Source organism: Canis lupus, chromosome 16 (genome assembly GCF_048164855.1).
Source record: "Canis lupus baileyi chromosome 16, mCanLup2.hap1, whole genome shotgun sequence".
Taxonomy (NCBI): Eukaryota; Metazoa; Chordata; class Mammalia; order Carnivora; family Canidae; genus Canis; species Canis lupus.
This window is the reverse complement of record NC_132853.1, coordinates 44927791-44946765: the sequence shown is the minus strand read 5'-3', so window position 1 is coordinate 44946765 and position 18975 is coordinate 44927791. Positions and strand designations below refer to the sequence as shown.

At 33.9% G+C, this 18975-nt stretch overlaps 1 protein-coding gene across 3 annotated transcripts in view; it reads right to left on the bottom strand.

The window, feature by feature from the left end:
- ABCA5 (ATP binding cassette subfamily A member 5) overlaps nt 1-18975 on the bottom strand; it is a 72983-nt gene that overhangs the window by 9187 nt on the left and 44821 nt on the right. For all 3 annotated transcript variants that reach the window (XM_072781006.1, XM_072781004.1, XM_072781005.1), the window contains exons 20-31: nt 17813-17982; nt 15214-15341; nt 14660-14797; nt 11730-11843; nt 8285-8455; nt 7191-7304; nt 6665-6799; nt 5049-5123; nt 4451-4542; nt 2000-2126; nt 1577-1694; nt 1391-1482 (exon numbers count right to left, since the gene is read on the bottom strand). In XM_072781006.1, coding sequence (XP_072637107.1) covers nt 1391-1482; nt 1577-1694; nt 2000-2126; nt 4451-4542; nt 5049-5123; nt 6665-6799; nt 7191-7304; nt 8285-8455; nt 11730-11843; nt 14660-14797; nt 15214-15341; nt 17813-17982 — 1474 coding nt within the window. The remainder of the gene's footprint in view (nt 1-1390; nt 1483-1576; nt 1695-1999; nt 2127-4450; nt 4543-5048; nt 5124-6664; nt 6800-7190; nt 7305-8284; nt 8456-11729; nt 11844-14659; nt 14798-15213; nt 15342-17812; nt 17983-18975) is intronic.

Genomic DNA, 18975 nt, shown 5'->3' with positions numbered 1-18975 from the left:
AAGAACTGGTTCTTTGAAAGAATTAATAAAATTGATAAAACTCTAGCCAAACTTACCAAAAAGAAAAGAGAAAGAACCCAAATAGATAAAATCACGAATGAAAGAGGAAAGATCACAGCCAACACCACAGCAATACAATTATAAAACTATGAAAAATTATATGCTAACAAACTGGGCAACCTGGAAGAAATGGACAAATTCCTAGAAAACTACAAACTACCAAAACCAAAAGTGAAGCAAGAAGAAATACAAAATCTGAACGGGCCCAAAACAAGCAAAGAAAATTGAAGCAGTAATCAAAAATCTCACAACAAAGTCCAGAGCCAGATGAATTCTACCAGACATTTAATGAAGAGTTAATACCTATTCTCTTCAAACTATTCCAAAAACCAGAAAGGAAGGAAAACTTCCAAACTCATTCTATGGAGCCAACACTACCTTAATTCCAGCATTATCAACAACAGCCAAACCATGGAGAGAGCCCAAATGTCCATGAATGATGAATGGATAAAATGGTATATATACACAAGGAAACAATACTCAGCCATCAAAAAGAATGAAATCTTGCCATTTGCAATGATGTAGATGGAGCTAGAGTATATTATGCTAAGTGAAATAAAGTCAGTTTGAGAAAGAAAAATACCATACAATCTTATTCATATGTGGAATTTAGGCAAGAAAACAGATGAACATACGGGAAGAGGGCAAAGAAAAAAAGGAGACAGGGAAACATGCAATAAGTGACTCTTAATGACAGGAAACAAACAGGTTAGATGGAGGGAAGGGGAGAAGGGATGGGCTAGATGGGTAGTAACTAATGAGGAGGGCATTTGCTGTGATAAGCACCGAGTGTTGTAAGTAATGTATCACTGAATTCTACTCCAGAAACCAAAATTGCACAGTATGTTAACAAAGTTAAATAAAAGAAAAATAAAATTGTCTTCCATTAAATGGGGAGACAAATCACCATGCATGTAATAATTTTAAAAGCAGAAATACTATATATGTATGCATCTGCATGTGTGAAAATTTTATTGTGTATTTTATTTTCAACGATAACCAAAAAGGTAATTTGATCAAGCTGCACTAAGATAATTAACACTAAAAACATAGAATCCTAATCTATCATTAAGAAATTTATTTTAATTAAAAATGTAAATCAGGGATCCCTGGGTGGCTCAGCGGTTTAGCGCCTGCCTTTGGCCCAGAGCGCGATCCTGGAGACCCGGGATCGAGTCCCATGTTGGGCTCCTGGCATGGAGCCTGCTTCTCTCTCCTCCTGTGTCTCTGCCTCTCTCTCTCTCTATGTCTATCATAAATAAATAAATAAATCTTTAAAAAAATGTAAATCATAGTCAGCATCTCCCTCCCACACCCTTATATATCATACCTGGCCTGAAGTTGGTTCAATATCACCAACTAGAATATTGATAATTGTGCTTTTGCCTGCACCATTTGGACCCAGTAGCCCCAAGATCTCTCCTAAAGGAATTGAAGAAAAATTATCATATGTAAATCAAACTAAAAGTGGAAATCACTCTTCTGGAAAAATTATTTAAGAAAAAACAAATACCACCTTTTTTCACACAGAAAGAGACATATTTAGTTGCCACTTTCTTTACTTTTCTTGTAAGAAGAAAATCTTTCTTGTCCTCATATTCTTTATGCAAATTGCTGACCATGATGGCTGGTTTCTAATAAGGGAAATAAAATTTAAAAAGAGAATAATAAATCAGATATACCTATCATGAAATGACAGGCTACTCACAATTCATGTCCATATATCATAAGAACTATATTCACTAATAAGTAGTATATAAATAAATACCCATTTATGACTCAAATGGCTTATTCAAACGTAAGTAGACAAATATATTTTTTCAAAGAAAAGACTTTTTTCATATTGATTCACATGAAAAGTATTTTTCAGATTAATTCCTATACATGAGGAAGTGATCACTGCACGATGAATAAGACTTGGCAGTAAAGACTAAATTACCTCCTCACAACATTGGCAACTCATTAGCTCTTTGACCTTCAGTCTTTCAGCTTTGACATCTTCATCTTCATCCTCATGGTTTGGTGGTTCTGGATGCTTCCTATTTTTGGACTTTGATGAAAGAGTCCTAAATATATATACATAATAGATTTTCAAATAATCAACAGAGTAAAAAAAAATTCAAGCACTCCAGGAGAAAAGACTGAAAATATACAACAATCTGGGATCTGTGGTTATTTCTGAAAGGTGGAGTTACAGAGCTACTTTTCATTCACGGATACCATTTGGATGATGTTATCAAAATTCACTCATTTCTTCAACAATATTATTTATGGCCAGTATGTGTCATGCACTGTTTTATACAAACATAAAAAGATTTAAAAATGCATGTACCCATCCTTCACAGAATTTACAGTCTGGGTATAAATGACATTGCCCAGGGCATAGTGGATGTAGAGAGTTGAACTCAGAACTCCCAGGAACACTAGAAAGGTAGGCTGAGAAAAAAGTGTTTGTAAAGGAAATCCTAAAGAGTAAGAGAGGTGATGAGTTATAAAATAGGAGTTGACATTATGGACAACAAAGGAACAAGAGAAAAGTATAAGGAGGAAGAAGTCAATCACACTAAAGTAGCAGATGAATTGAATAAGTAGAGCCTATTTGAAGAGATACACAGGAAATCATTAGTCACCTTACTGAAAATAGAATCAGCAGAGAAGCAAGCACAGAAACCAGATAGCAGGGAGTTAAGGAGTGCGAGGTGAGGAAATGGAAGTGGAAGCTTCTTGGCTATGAAAGGAAAGACACATGAAACAAAAGAGCTAGAAAGAGTCATGTTTAAATGAGATTCAGAAGTTCTGATTTCTATTAATTTGTTTTATATGAGAAAGGTGACTCCTTCCTCAAAGAAAAATAACTTCTTTAGATCCAGAAAGCAAAGATATAGAAAGAGAAAATAAAATTGACAGAGCAATGTCCTTAAGTAGACAGAATATATGAACACATGGATAAACTGGAGGGGTGCCTCTCTCCCTCTGGGACTAGACAAAAGCAAAAATGATGAAAGAGGTAGATAAGTGTTAAAACTTTCTAATTAAGTGCTTCTGTTTTCAGAGACAGCAAGTTCATCTACTGAGAAGTAGAAAACAAGATGAGGTGAACTGGAAAACTTGAGGAATATAAAGAAGGTTTGGGATAACTATCAAAGAGATAGGAAGAAAATGGGATAACAGGTGTTAAAACAAAGCTGAGTTTATATGTGATAAATACATGATATTAGCAAACTGTACTTTTATATTAATTTTCTCTAGCCTATAATTAGACTTACCAAAAATTATGATTTTTAGCAGACAGGTGAAAGGGATATAGAAGTTGAATATAGGGTGCTGAAAGAGGGTGACAGTAATGAATTACGTGAGTGAAGCTGAATAGAGAAAAGGTGAAAACAGTGATTAGTGGATGCATTTTATTTTATTTTATTTTTTTTTTAATTTTTTATTTATTTATGATAGTCACAGAGAGAGAGAGAGAGAGGCAGAGACACAGGCAGAGGGAGAAGCAGGCTCCATGCACCGGGAGCCCGACGTGGGATTCGATCCCGGGTCTCCAGGATCGTGCCCTGGGCCAAAGGCAGGCACCAAACCGCTGCGCCACCCAGGGATCCCTAGTGGATGCATTTTAAAACAGAAAAAACTCAAGGGGGGAAACCACAGTAGAAAAGGCTACTAAGACTAATAAAATAAGAAAGCTGGAAAGATGAAGTATTACTGGTAGCATGGGACACAGATGAAGTGAAAAGCAGTAAAGGCAGGGTTCTGATCCAAATCAACACGTGAGACGCAAAGGACTCAGTCATGAGTGCAGAGAAAATCAGAAACTGAGGCACAGGATGCTAGAAAGGTTATCTCCCCCTTGGACACTGACTCTCTCCCAAGCAGGAGTAAGAACAAAGAGAAAGAAGAAAGAGAGCCAGATGCTAAGCCCTCAGTCAACATGGGGAGTACTTAGTGGTTAATAAATACATTCATGGCAGCATTATCCATAATGGCCAAAAAGCAGAAACAACTCAAATGTCCATCAACTGATGATTAGATAAGTCAGGTGTGGTATTTCCATACAATGTAATATTACTAAGAAAAGAAAAAAGTAATGAAATACTGCTACATGCTACAACATGGATGAACTTTCAAAACATGGTAAGTAAAAGAAGCCAAACACAAAAAGACTGACTATATATTATATAATTCCACTTATATAAATGTTCAGAATTGGCAGATCTATACAGCAGCTAGATTAGTAGATTAGTGGTTATACAGGACCAGGGGCATGTGCAAGGAGGGCCACTGATGACTGTAGGCTTTTTTTACTGAGTTAAGGAAATTACCTAAAACTAGATTATGTACTTTGTAAATATACTAAAAAACATTAAAACGTTTTAAAAAATTAACTGACCTGAAAAAAGGATCCTTTCTTATTGACCTGCCTCCATATTTTTTCTCATAGTACTGTAAGAGGAAAATCCAGAGTACACACTGCAGGTAAGGCTACAAGAAGAACACATAAGAGCTCATGACTGAATGTTTTTCTAGCCCTCTATCAATAGAATAAAGACTACATACACCAGGTTCCTTACCATCACCAAAATAATTAATCACTATTTTCTTCACACATCATATGAGCTAAGAATTTCAATGCAAGCCAAGATGGATTTTTAATAAAATAATCCTTCATTTATTTTTCTACCTCTGTAAAAGTTCATTGGTTGTCAGTTTCATATAATATAATTAAAGGAAAAAAAAAGTTGTTTTAGTTTCTGAGGAAGCGAGAATTATAATTAAATAGAATTAATAACATAAGAGAGTCAAGTATATTAAAGTGGACATACTCAATAAATATACTAACACCAAATGTATACTGGCTGGCACTAACACACTTGACTTTCTGAAGCATCTTCATTCTTATGCAACATGATAAAAACTAAAAAGAGTTAAAATCACACAACCAAACTGCTCTTAAGGGAACATGCTAGCACCAATATTTTTGTTCTTACCGATATAACAGCCACCAAAAGCCTATCCCATGGATTATAGGTGTCCTCATTTTTTCGAATATTCTTCCAAGAAGTCTAAGACAAAAATTTTTGAAAATTGATATGTTGCTGTGATTAAGATGATATAATGGTATTTGGTCTTAGACCCAATTCCCAGGACACTTCTTCTAACACCCTTGGAATTTCCTGAGTGACAGAGGTGACAGGATCATCTTTTGTTATTTAAAATAAGTCCTAATCAACCAAAGCTGAGTTAATGCTACTGAGGACTCCTGGAGGATGGTGGTGCTGGTTGCCAGGGGAACCAACCAAGTGATTAGAAGGTGGAAACTTGCAGCCTCATTCACTGATCAAAAGGGGAGAGAGGCTTGAAGACTGATTTATCTCACTGTGCCTCAGTAATGAAATCTCCATAAAATCCTCCAAAAATACAAGGTTAGAAGAATTTAGATGGTGAATGCATCCACATGCTGGGAAGGTGGCATGTTCGAAACTTCATGCAGACAAGAGTTCCAGTACTTGGGACACTTCTGGAGTTGGCTTTCCGTAGCTCTTAACCTACTTATTTGCATATCCACTACAATAAACTGGTAAAAATACATAAAGTATTTCCCTAAATTCTATAAGCCATTATAACAAATTGCTGAACCTGTGCAGGGGTCACAGGAAGCCTGGATTTGTAGCCACATCAGATACAAGCATGTGCTACCTGCAGATCCACACTTGGATCTGGCATCTGAAATGCAGGAGGCAATCTTGTGGGAATGTGCACTTAACCCTGAACGTAGCCCTGAGTTTACATTAACTCCAGCTAGTTCAGTGTCAAAATTGCTTTATGTGAGGAAAAATCCCACACATTTGGTGTCAGATGTGTTATGAGTAGTAGTTTTCTTAAAGCTGCAGTGTGTAGGAATATTTATATTAAAATGCATTTTATTCAGCAAACATGCATTCTCTATACAGAAGTTAGCTTTTAATATTTTAATATTAATAGGTATGATTTCTACTTAGATTAAAATCTTTCCCATGCCAAGATATTTCTATCTGGGGATGTATAAATTAAACATATTAAACTGAAGAATAAATAAAGTGGGGCAGGGAGGAAGCAAGGTGAGGCACAGAATTAAGTTAGCAGTCATTCTAAATCAATAATTCAACATTTAATTTTTTTCTAATCAAATGCAAATTTTTTAATTTTCCAAGCTTAGTAAAACTAATGTTTTATTTTTCTTTAAAAAAGTCTCTTATACTTTATTTCTCTCATCCCTTTATAGCACAATACATTATTTAATCCTTGAAAAACTCTCCCAAAACAAATACTGACTGAGGTCAGATCATTTGAGGATTTATGTACATCCTTTTGGGAATCAAAGAACAGATAACAGGCATACTTTTCCTCCTTTGAGACTTTACAGTTTAAAGACATGCTTGAAAATATTTCACAGTAATCTTAAACCGCTGTTTAACAACACTCAAATCAAGTAAATAGCAACTAAGCTGTTTTTTTTTTACTATATTCAGTACAAGAACTACAAATCAAAAAAAATTAGCCAGTATTTATGATTTCCAAATATTTTTTTTTGATTTCCAAATATTAAAACATGTAACAGACCTACCTTTATGAAACAAATCAGACAACCCAGAAGTGAATAGATTGGAATGACTATGGAAAAAGTATAATGAAGAACAGCAGTAACTGTGTATCCCATAAAAAATGTTATTTCAGTGATCGCAATGCAAGCCAATGCTGTCTAAAGAAAAAAAAAGAGAAAACAAGTGAAAAGGTGTTAGCAATTTCATACAAACTGACTTGTAAGTTTGTACCTTGACATTTATTATGTTTTCAATCCTCTAATTAAACATGGAACCAGAGATGATACTTAGCCGGGAGGTGCCAGGATCAGTTGTTTGCCACTGGCATCCTTGCCATAAAATTCTTAGATGCCTTCAGTACCATCCCTTTCAGGAATGGATGATGCAGAAGACAAATATACACATAAAAAGATGCTGCCAGCTATCTACCTAAGTTCTGTACTTAGAAAAGATACAATAACATTTTGAATATAATCTTGAAAGGGTTCATGACTTTCAAATAACCAACTATGAAAAAGCTGGAGTGAAATAATACAAAACATGACTTACCACAGAATAGATAAATGACCAAAACTCTTTGGTATTCAAAATTTTTTTAAAAGTGAAGGAAGTAACATAGGTAAACAGAATGACTGATGGAACATAACCAATAAGGCAAAAAACCTGTAAAACAAAAATGTGTATTTTATGTAAAAAAAATGAGTAGCTAGTAGTATACGATATAAAACACCAGTCATGTTAAAATACTAAGGAATGACTGTTATTCAAATTTTGTTGCTCAACCAATCACTCCAAAAACTGAACTTGTGGTTAGTTGAGGAATTACCATGCACATTTTTCCTAAGTCAGTAAAACTCATACTTTTAACTAACTGTAACACAGCCTGATCAAGTAATTTACACTGAACACTATTGTAGTTCTTTTTATGTTAACCAAAATGCTATCTCTAATCATTTTATTATAAAAACAAGTATAATAGCAGGTTATAACTTTATCCGTTTCAATCAACTATTAGCTACCATTTCAATATACAGCATTCAATGCATTTGATAAATATTTAAGAAAAACATTTATTAATTTATAAGGCAGAAATTAATGCGTAAAGTCAGCATGATCTCTGGAAAATGACAGAATTACTTTCAGTAGCTCTATTTTCCTAGTTCTATTTTCCCTTTTTCTTTATATAAATCATTCACATGAAGGGTCTAGTATTAGTCATGTATGTGTGAACATGAATGTAAGCCATACTCTTCCTTAGTAGTTTAAGCAATGTTTTAAATTGTGGAATAAAAGAACTTCTTTGTGAAATTATTTTCAAGCTTAGGGACAAGGAAAACATTTTAAGATGGACCATTTAATTACTCTTGATTACACACATGTAGGCAGTCTACAGAAAAGACTACCTCAATTTCAAGGAATTATTTTATAATGATGGCTAGTTACTGTTTTTAAAAATCACTTACAGTAATAGGAACTGCATTATCAGTATCATATACAGTAATTAAAATAGATACTGGTTCTATTTTCTGTAAAATAACTAATATCCAAATTAACCAACCAACACTTGTCAGGTTTATAAATACTTAATTTTTTAAAATGACATTTCATTTAAAAATAGCATAATACAAGTGATGTTAACTTACCACAGAAAGGAACTTTATAGCATAAAAATATAATCCATAATGAAATGCAAATAAGCTTCCTAGCATCAAAATAAGAACAAGAAAAAATAGGGGGATATCCACAATAGCTTGTCCAATCCAGTATGCAGATGGCAAAAGCCCTGAGAGTTTAAGCTGAGTATAAGCTTTGATCTACAAAACAAAAAGACGGAAGAGGGAAAATATAACTATAAACATTGTACAAACAAAAAACTCTAGCAAATTATTGTAGAACTCTTAATTCTACATCAACAAAACAATACAGGTCACATTCCAGGTCTCCAGGTAATAAAAGCCTTCCTACAACTAAATATAAATTCCATATAGTCTTTAATTTGGCTCATTAGTCCTTTTTCAGAATCAGAATACAGTAAGGCAAAGAAACACTAAAATAAAGCAAAAGATGTCATGGAGGCATATAGCTGTTCAAACACAAGTAGCCAAAACACTGTTGCTTTTAAGAATCTTTGAAAATAGATAGAAAGTTGTGCTTAAACATAAAGCACTCTCATTTTTAAAAATTAACCTTTATGAAAACACTAATAAACTGCCAATGTCTTGTGGATTTACATAAGGCTTTCAGCTTAAGTGTGAAACTTTATACAGATAATTCATTTTAGTGTTTCATATACTCCTATATAGTACAAAGATGTAAGTTATTAATATAATTAATTAGCATTTTCATGTATACAAACAGTAAACTTGAATGATCTAAGTTTTCCTAAGTTTCTCATCCTGTCATTGTTTAACTTGTTATTTGGGTTTTTTAAAAAGATTTTATTTGTTCATGAGAGACACAAAAAGAAAGGCAAAGACATAAACAGAAGGAAACGCAAGCTTCCTGCAGGAAGCCCGATGCAGGACTCGATCCCAGGACCCCAGGATCAAAGCCAAAAGGCAGATGAGCCAAAGGCAGATGCTCAACCACTGAGCCACCCAGGTACCCTCATTATTTAATTTGAAATTTTAAAAATCCTTTATAAATCTAAATACCTAACAATTCTACTCAGTTGACTTTTGGCATCTATAAAAATATATATTCCTAATAATTAAATGTATTTATTATATGAGTTAGCCATAGAGATAACAGAAGCATGAAATATAAAAATTAGTTAAGAAGAAGAGAAGAAGTGATTTAAAAAATGGACAACTTTTGTGTTCAATGAATTATAAGAACAAAAATATAAACTCTAGTATAAGTATGAAAAAAGTCAAATAGAGTTATTTTGTATGATCTATGCTTTTGTCATTCATACAACGCTGATGGGAATGTAAAACAATATATCCACTCTGGAAAAGTTTGACAATTCCTTATAAAACCAAACATGGAATCACTATATGACACAGCAATTGTACTCTTGGGCATTTATCCCAGAGAAATAAAAACTTGCATTCACACAAAAACCTATATGCAAATGTTCACAGCAGCTTTATTCATAATAGTCAAAAACTGGAAACAATCCAGATTCATATCATGGAATGCCACCCAGCAATAAAAAAGAAAGATGAGTGGATAAAGAAGATGTGGTTTATGTATACAATGGAATATTACTCAGCTATTAGAAATGACAAATACCCACCATTTGCTTCAACGTGGATGGAACTGGAGGGTATTATGCTGAGTGAAGTAAGTCAGTCGGAGAAGGACAAACATTATATGTTCTCATTCATTTGGGGAATATAAATAATAGTGAAAGGGAATATAAGGGAAGGGAGAAGAAATGTGTGGGAAATATCAGAAAGGGAGACAGAACATAAAGACTGCTAACTCTGGGAAACGAACTAGGGGTGGTAGAAGGGGAGGAGGGCGGGGGATGGGAGTGAATGGGTGACGGGCACTGGGGGTTATTCTGTATGTTGGTAAATTGAACACCAATAAAAAATTTAAAAAATTTTAAAAAAAAGAATGGACTACTGATACATATACATACAAACTGAATGAATCTTCAGGGAATTATGCCCAGTGAAATGTTGTGATTCCATATATACATTCTTAAAATATCAAAATTCCAGAAATGGAGAACAGAATAGTGGTTGCCAGAGGTCTTGGAGGGGGTGGGTGTGTGGGCTTGAAAGTGCAATAGGAAGGATCTTTGTGGTGATGGCACTGTCCTGGATCTTGACTACCACTGCCAAGATCCTGGGATTTTACAGTTTTACAAGATGTTATTACTCTGGTGAAGTGAGTAGGGTACACAGGATCTCACCATATTATTTTCTATCCTCCCAATATGAGTCTACAATTATCTCTAAATAAAAATTTGAATTAAAAAACATTTAAGTTGAAACAAAAAAGAAAAAATGCAATTGTCTAGTAAGTTTTTTATGTGAGTGGTAATGTTATAGATATTTTTAAATTTTCTTACACTTTTCTACATTTTCTAAATTAGAATAATGAATATATATTTAAAACAGAAATAATACATATATTTTAAAAATATCTCCTAAGACTCATGTATTACTTTTCCACTAAGGAGAACTATGAAAATATGTAATTATTTGCTGAGGCTTAACTTCATTATTTGTCACACTGGGTAAATTAATTTAGACAAATCTGCTTCCACTGAACTAGGAACAGACATGGGAAAAATGAGAATTTTGATTAGAGGAATAAGAGGGACAATGTGAGCAGGGTAGTAGGGTCGAAGACTTTCAACAGCCAAGAGACCATATAAGAGCACCATGTGCCTGAGAACAGAAAAGAGCAGAAAAGTAAAAGGATACTGAACACCCTGTGTACACACAGCAATGTTTCCTAGGCTCTGGTAATCACAATCATTATCCATTTTTTCCATTTAGCAAAAATTAAGTACTTGTGCATTCAATATATTCCATTTAAGGTTAAGGAGAGGCAGCTTAGTGCACCAATAGAACATAAGAACCCACTACTTAAATGAGATGAGACAACATGGACACATGCTTTGATCACTCCCATCCTCACATCCTGACCTATAAATAAAGTTGGTAACATAAAACTTCATTAAAATGTTGTAAGGATTAAAGGATATAACTTTTGGGACGCCTGAGTGGCTCAGTGTTGAGCATCTGCCTTCAGCTTATGGTGTGATCCTGGAGTTCCGGGATCGAGTTCCTCATCGGGCTCCCTGCATGGGGCCTGCTTCTCCCTCTACCTATGTCTCTGCCTCTGTGTGTGTGTGTGTGTCTCTCATGAATAAATAAATAAAATCTTAAAATAAAATAAAATAAAATAAAATAAAATAAAATAAAATAAAATAAAAGGATATAACTTTTGAAGCATGTGACAAGGACTCAAGTTATAAATGATATTTATCACTGTTACAATAGTAAATATATTTATTCTCCATTTACTTACTCCTAAAATACAATTCTTATACCCACGCGAAATATATTATTTTGTATGAGATCTCTCAACAAACTTTACCTGTAATTTTAACTCAATCATTACCTTATGATTCTCTGCATTTTCCATGGCAAAGTAAGGTGGCATTGCGGTGACAATGATTCCAAGTAAAGCTGCTTGAAAATACAGCTCAATTTTAAAAACTATGTCAGTAATTTCCTGAAAGACAATCACAGAGTAAGAAATGAAACGAAATCACTTTATATCATCTTAGCACTTTCTAAATAAAAGACTATCAAAACTTCTGAAGAAAAATATTAGAATATCTATTCTAGGCATAGTCTGTATGAAAAACCAGGTGGCAAAGTTAACAGGCAGTGAGCTACAGGACCAACTCTGCCACTTAGTAAGTAGCTTTATAATCCTGAGCAAATCATCAGATTTACATTTTCTTATGTACAACACAAAATAATACAGCATTTAAATGGAGCTTTTTACCATTTAATTAAAAATAATGATGTATATGAAAAAGCAGTTAATATGTCCACCAGTAATCCTACGCAATGAACAGGACCATGTGAGAATGATTTCTGATGCATTCGTTGGTTACAGGGACTATGAGCCATTTAGGATCTCTGGCCCCTCTTTTGAAAAAGCTGTACTTTGGAACAAGCTCAGCCTCCTATGGAAACAGGAGTTTCTTCTCCCCAGCGGGGTGGGGCGAGGGGGAGGGTTGACTATAATTCCTATAGGCCTCAATGGTCACTGGCTGCCCCAAAAATCCAAGTACAGAAGGGAAACTTCCAGACAACCTAAGTAAACAGCTGGTGCCCCAAATACAAACTACCCAGAACCAAGTGTATTGTATTACCCTCACCCTTAACAAGACCATTTCCCTACCCTTGTTCTGTAAAAAGATATACTCATGGACACAGAATGTATTCTGCTCTAGAAGAGAACCCACACTATGTCTAGCAGACACCCTGGCCCTGGCAGTGGTACACCTCTCCACAGGATTATGTGGAATCAGAGTGCATTTTGTCAACTCTGGCCTTCTAAGTTTAAGCAATAAAGACAATTCTTTAATTCATGTTGGTGACATTGTAGAATTTTTCCCAAACTGTGGTAATTTACAGTGGAAGACCAAGATAGAACCAACAAATATGTTGGCAAGTAGCTAAATAGTACAGTAAGTGGAGATTAGTAAAAACACATTTGTATTCAATCATACAGAATCTGATAAAGGAAGGGGAAAAATGTGGAACATTAAGAACACTATTATCTTTGAATAATGACCTTTAAAAGTATCATTTCTTTGCCTCTGTTTTTCGAAACAGTAAGGTTATATGTCTGTGTTTGATGAAAAATGTAAGTTGAAAGATCTTTTTTAATAGTTATGGATATATATAAATACAGTATCATCATAAAAACAGAATTCTAAGTTTTGCATTGTGGTTATTTTATGGTAGAGAGAAGGAAACAGGATTAGAGAGGAGCACACTGGACTTTTGAACTGTATTTTTATTTAAAGTTTTATTAAATTAAAAAAATGCATTGACATTTGAAACATTTGGATAGTAGATACATGCTTATTTTCCGTAGGCTTGAAATATTTCACAATAAAAAAAAATCACAAAGGATGACCTACAACTGATAATTTCCATATTATTTATTTACTGATGACTCCCAAATATTATTTCCTTCCAGAAATCTCTTCAGATTCGCACATCCAAATACTTCCTACATGTCCCATCAGGCAAATGCCACACAGATAACCAACAACTCTGTAGACTCAAACTGAAACAAATATCTCCATTCCACCTAAACAAAACACAACTCTCTTCTGCCTATATTCTCAGTCAGTGAATGATACTACCATGAACCATATTACCCAGAACTGTAGGACTGTAGGAAATCCGATTATTCTTTTCCTCACCTCTCACAAATGCAACAATGATAAAGTAAGACAAACACTGTTCTTTTCCTTCTATCACAGTCGTTACTGCCACCTCCTTAGCTCAGTCGCTCATCCTCTCCTCTCACTTGAACTAGTTAATAAAACTGCTCTGATCTGTGTCAGTGCAGGTTCCTTCCTCTCCTCCACCATGATTCTCCCCCACAGAAATCCTTCTCCACTCTGGTGCCAGTGATCTTTCTTAAATGCAAATATGATGTTCCTTTGTTTCCATGTCTAAGCATAACTGTAACAAGAATAGTACTAATCAAGTGATCTACATTTGAAGACAGCAGAAAGTGACCACAAACTAAACAAGTTCTGGGTGTGGATTTTATAGCCATAGAGAGAGAAGAAGGTAGATTGGTAGATTAATGGTTGTCTGGGAGTAGGAATGGGTGAGGGAGGTAGGGAGTGATTATCTAACAGGTACAATGGTTTTCTGGAATGTGAAGGAGATAATAAAACCTAGAACTGATACAGTGATGGATGTAGAACTCTATGAACATAATAAAAATCACTGGATTGAAATTAGTTAATACTGTATGAAGTGTATCTCAATAAAGCTCTTTTAAAAAGTACAGCAATAGAAAGTAAAAAAAAATGGTACTACAGGAAGGTATTTGTCCATTTATTTTTCAATATATGAAAAAATATAAGGGTGAGAGAAATTTGTTGACCATCTTCTGAAGACTTAATTTTCACATTTATAATCCAACAGTCCTATATAAAGGAAAAATGACTATATGAGTGACTTTTCAAGTTTCTTTTAATACCCCAGTAAGAGATTTTAGATGAACAATATTCATTTTTAAATTATGTTAATTTACCTTGTATGATTAATAGAGAAAATACTTATGCTTTACAAAAATATCAGTACCAAGAGAGAACTTCCTTGACCCTGAAGCAAACTAATACTGGGCATTCCTAAACCCAGATGTAAAGCAGCCCCAATTCAGGTTTTAATAAGACTAGGAACTGTGACAGGATGAACATCTATAGATTTCCTTTGAATTAGCACTTGGCTTTTATTGCACACACACACACACACACACACACACACAATTTTAAGTCTGCTTACTTGAAAGAACGGGGTATTCCAGACCTGGATGGTTTCAGTCACATTTAAATGATAAAGATAATAATTACTAATAATATTCATCAATACAGGTAAAGAACAAACCATAGTACTGTTGAAAACAGCTGTAAAAACATAGTCCTACAATTTAAAAAAAGAGTGTTATTACATACCATATATAAATACACTGCCACTATGTACTACCAAGCTTTCTCACAAACTAAGTGAATCCTCACTAGCTAAAAGCTGATTCAACAAATTATAGAAATAATATTCAATAGATAAAAACAGAAGACGATAACCTGGTTTGGAGTCTATAAATATTTTGGTATTTTAAACAAATTTATAACACAAAGATTAAATTAAGTTTTTTATAGTTTTATATACTGGTTATCCACCAGGTCAAAAAATACATTATAAACACAGCTAGCTATGTCCAAAAGTAAATTCTAATTTCCAACTACTAAGGTCAAATCAGCTAATGAGTAAGTTTAGAGAAAACATCTTAATGTTCTAGAACTTTCAAATAGGTATTCATTCACATATATTACTCTTACCTCTTCTGAATACATCACATTTAAAGCTGCACTATGGGGAGCAGCAGACACATAGTCACTGTCATTAAACATCGTCACCATGATGTTCTGGTTTGTGAAAAAGCTAATAAGATCGCTGATATCAGAGTCTGGTATTAGAAATAAACAAATAATTAAGAATCAGCTTAAATAAGAAACAGACATAGACTTTTTTTTTCAGACATAGACTTTTAATAACATTGGAAACAGCTTTTTTTTTTTTGTAATTATCTTCATTAAAAAGACATGATTAAGAGCACTGGTTCTGGAGCCAGTCAGCTTGGCTTTGAATACAAGTCAATATATATACAAGCCTTAAAAACAGAACCTAGCAAAGTAATTGTACAAATTGTAGCTCCTGCTGCTGCTACTATTTTTTTTTAATTTTTATTTATTTATGATAGTCACAGAGAGAGAGAGGCACAGAGACACAGGCAGAGGGAGAAGCAGGCTCCAAGCACCGGGAGCCCGACGTGGGATTCGATCCCGGGTCTCCAGGATCGCGCCCTGGGCCAAAGGCAGGCACCAAACCGCTGCGCCACCCAGGGATCCCTGCTACTATTGTTATATTGAAAGTTTACCTATAATACATGAAATTGGGAGAAACTGTGAGAATAAAAATCTATATGGCAACTTTATGTAATAAGAGAACCTGCTAGGCTCAAAAAGGTAGAATCATGCAGCGTGTGCAGTTAGGTAACATCACTCATTAGAGGATTTCTGTGTACTTTGAACAGACAGATTTTATAAATGTCAATTGTCTTAACTGCCTTAAAATATTAAAACTCTAATCAGATCTCCATCTACAATCTTTAAATTGCCTGGAGCCAAGGGAAAGATTGTGAATACCGTCTGAGTTTTAGATCAATACCAACAAGTCTGATGAATGTAAACCATTCCACCTCTTATTCACAAAAGCCAGAAAGGACAAATGTGACTCTGAGAAAAATCAAAACCAAACAAAGGAAACCACTATCAGTAACTAAAAATAGTGACAGGTGGATCAGACTCAGCACCAAACCTGAGCGTCACAATGATGCCGTTAGTGCTTTCATTGGTGTTTTAGATACTACACTTACTCCTTACCTACACAAATGATCTCTCTTCTCCAGATTCTTGAGAAGGGAGCTACATTATAACTGAAGGAACTAGATCACCTGTGATACAAAAAGTTTTGCAAGGAGGATCAGATACAATCCAATATAGACATACAGAGGCCACTGATTCCCAAAGGAAACATGGCTTTATTTAGGACCATCAAGGCCTACGAAAATATAGGGTACATATGTAAACAATTCTGGAAATACTAAAAAATAACAAAAGGGACAAAATTTTGAAAATACAAGAATTTCTGCAGATCAGTAAGAGTGAACTCAAAACAAAATTATTTGAGATACACGTACAATTTCCCAAACACACAAAAAATGTCACTATATCAGAGTATAGGCTTTAAGCAGCACTTTATTTTACCAACATGAAATGTGTATTAAAACCAAAATAAAAATTCTAATTAAAGAAATAAATTATAAAACATCACATTTTCTATTCAAGAGTAGTTTTCTGTCACAATATACATTCTTCCTCCAAAAGAATAAAGATTATATAATAAACTGAGAGTTACCTTTTAAGTGATGATTTTAAAAGTAATTTATAATCGTCCCTAACTATAATTATTATCCAACACTGGTCAAAGTTAATAATGAATCAAGAAGGAAAGATTACTAGAACATAGCTACATGTTGGAAAATATTAAACCCCAAAGAGTCTGTGAGTTACATAAACGATTATATCAAATGCAACTTCCTAACCTATTTCAGCTAGAGAAGCAAATAAAGTTGTCTCTGTTTCACTGTAAATTTGCCAGAGTTGGCTACCTCTTCAAAAACCTTGGGACTATAAACTATCTATGCAGATGGGAGATTTTGTAGGAACAACTGTTCAAATGTGAATGAAATTTTGTATTGCGCTTTATTATTTTGAAAAGCAAAATCCCATGTTTTTTTTCTTTACTTGTTCTGAACCTTGTTCAAGACCATGGTTCTTAATCATTTTTCATATTTGACAACTATGTAATTAAGAATAAATAGCAAATAAAAAAATTCAAAAATACTCATTACCAGTTTAATGTATTTGATTATAAATATAGTTAATACATTTTTTCTTAATTCTTACTAATTTTTCACATGGTCCTTAAAAAATTGTTTAAACATTTCTATTTAGACATGTAATTGTGTAAATATTACATACTATAACTCTTTCTAAAACTTCTGAAGTTTATTTTGCTTGTCATAGACTTTAATATGAAACATACTACTTTGACAATATGTTGCTACCATTAAGAAAAGAAATCTTAATATCATAAACAGTACAAGGTTAGTTTTTAAAAACCGTAATCTATAGTTAACCAAAATTTCATTTCTGTAATATATTATTCAATATCAAAAAGGAGTTTTTTAAAACTTAAGATTTCTACAGATCATGCCTTTACCTTACGTCTACTTCTAAAATCCCAATCTCTGACCTATATCCACACCCCTATGCCCCAACCAACACACATTCACAGACCTTCACACACTCTCACCAGTAGAATTTTGAAGAAGCAGACTTGTTTTGTATTTATGAGGTTTGTCTCCAGATTTTAGGAAATATAAGTCTGGAACAAGTTTGATGGGAACCACAGCATTTTTAAAAGAGCGATGCACCAAAAACATAAAAATCTGAACTGCGAAAAAAATTAAAAGCAGAAGCAACCTGAAAGGAAAAAAATAAAACACAGGGTACATTAATATGTATATCTACTTTAAAAAATTCTCCTTCAAATAACAGTTAAAAGTACACATGCAAGAAGAAAAAAGAGAGAGAAAAGAAAAACTTGAAAGAAATAGCCTGAGAGTAGAATTTCTGTTTTCCAAAATGATCTCATGACGATACTGAACAGAAAGCAAGTATTTATTTATTTATTTTTAAAGATTATTTATTTATTTATTCATAGAGATGCAAAGAGAGAGAGAGGCAGAGACACAGGCAGAGGGAGGAGCAGGCTCCATGCAGAGAGCCTGACGTGGGACTCGATCCAGGGTCTCCAGATCACGCCCTGGGCTGCAGGCGGCGCTAAACCGCGGCGCCACCGGGGCTGCCCAGAAAGCAAGTATTTAATAATAAAATTAAGTTATGAAACTAAAATCAGAGTCATCCTGAAACTTTTATGGGATATGTGACCTTGTGCTTATAATTTTTTAAGAACTAGACATTATGCCACATTTATATGCCTATTGTCCTGACAGAACTACTTATTTCCTGCTCTATGTCTTAACTATGCTATGCATACTCTCCTATGCTTTAGAAAAGATATTACAAAAATATTTTAGATACAGGGAAGTAAACAAAAATACAGTGAAACTGTTTTGTTTTCAAATATAGTGAAACGCTGAATGACTGATATCTTTGAAATGTTATCCACACCACATTAATTTCCATTGTTCCTCTAGAGAGAAGCAAAGCAAGATAGAATAGTCAGTTATAAGGATCATTATTTGCTGTTGGTCAAGTACATAATTCTATTACCTATTCAAAATGCCCTTCTATCTAGAAAGCAGATATTCTTCTGTCTTATGCTGTAAAATATTGCTATATTACCTGTGATAGGTATCAAAGCAAGTGGGTAGAGAGAGCTTAGATTATCACAGGTTAGCATTTTGTAATTTTCAGAAACCTTATTTAATTTAAAAAAATCATTCTCATAAA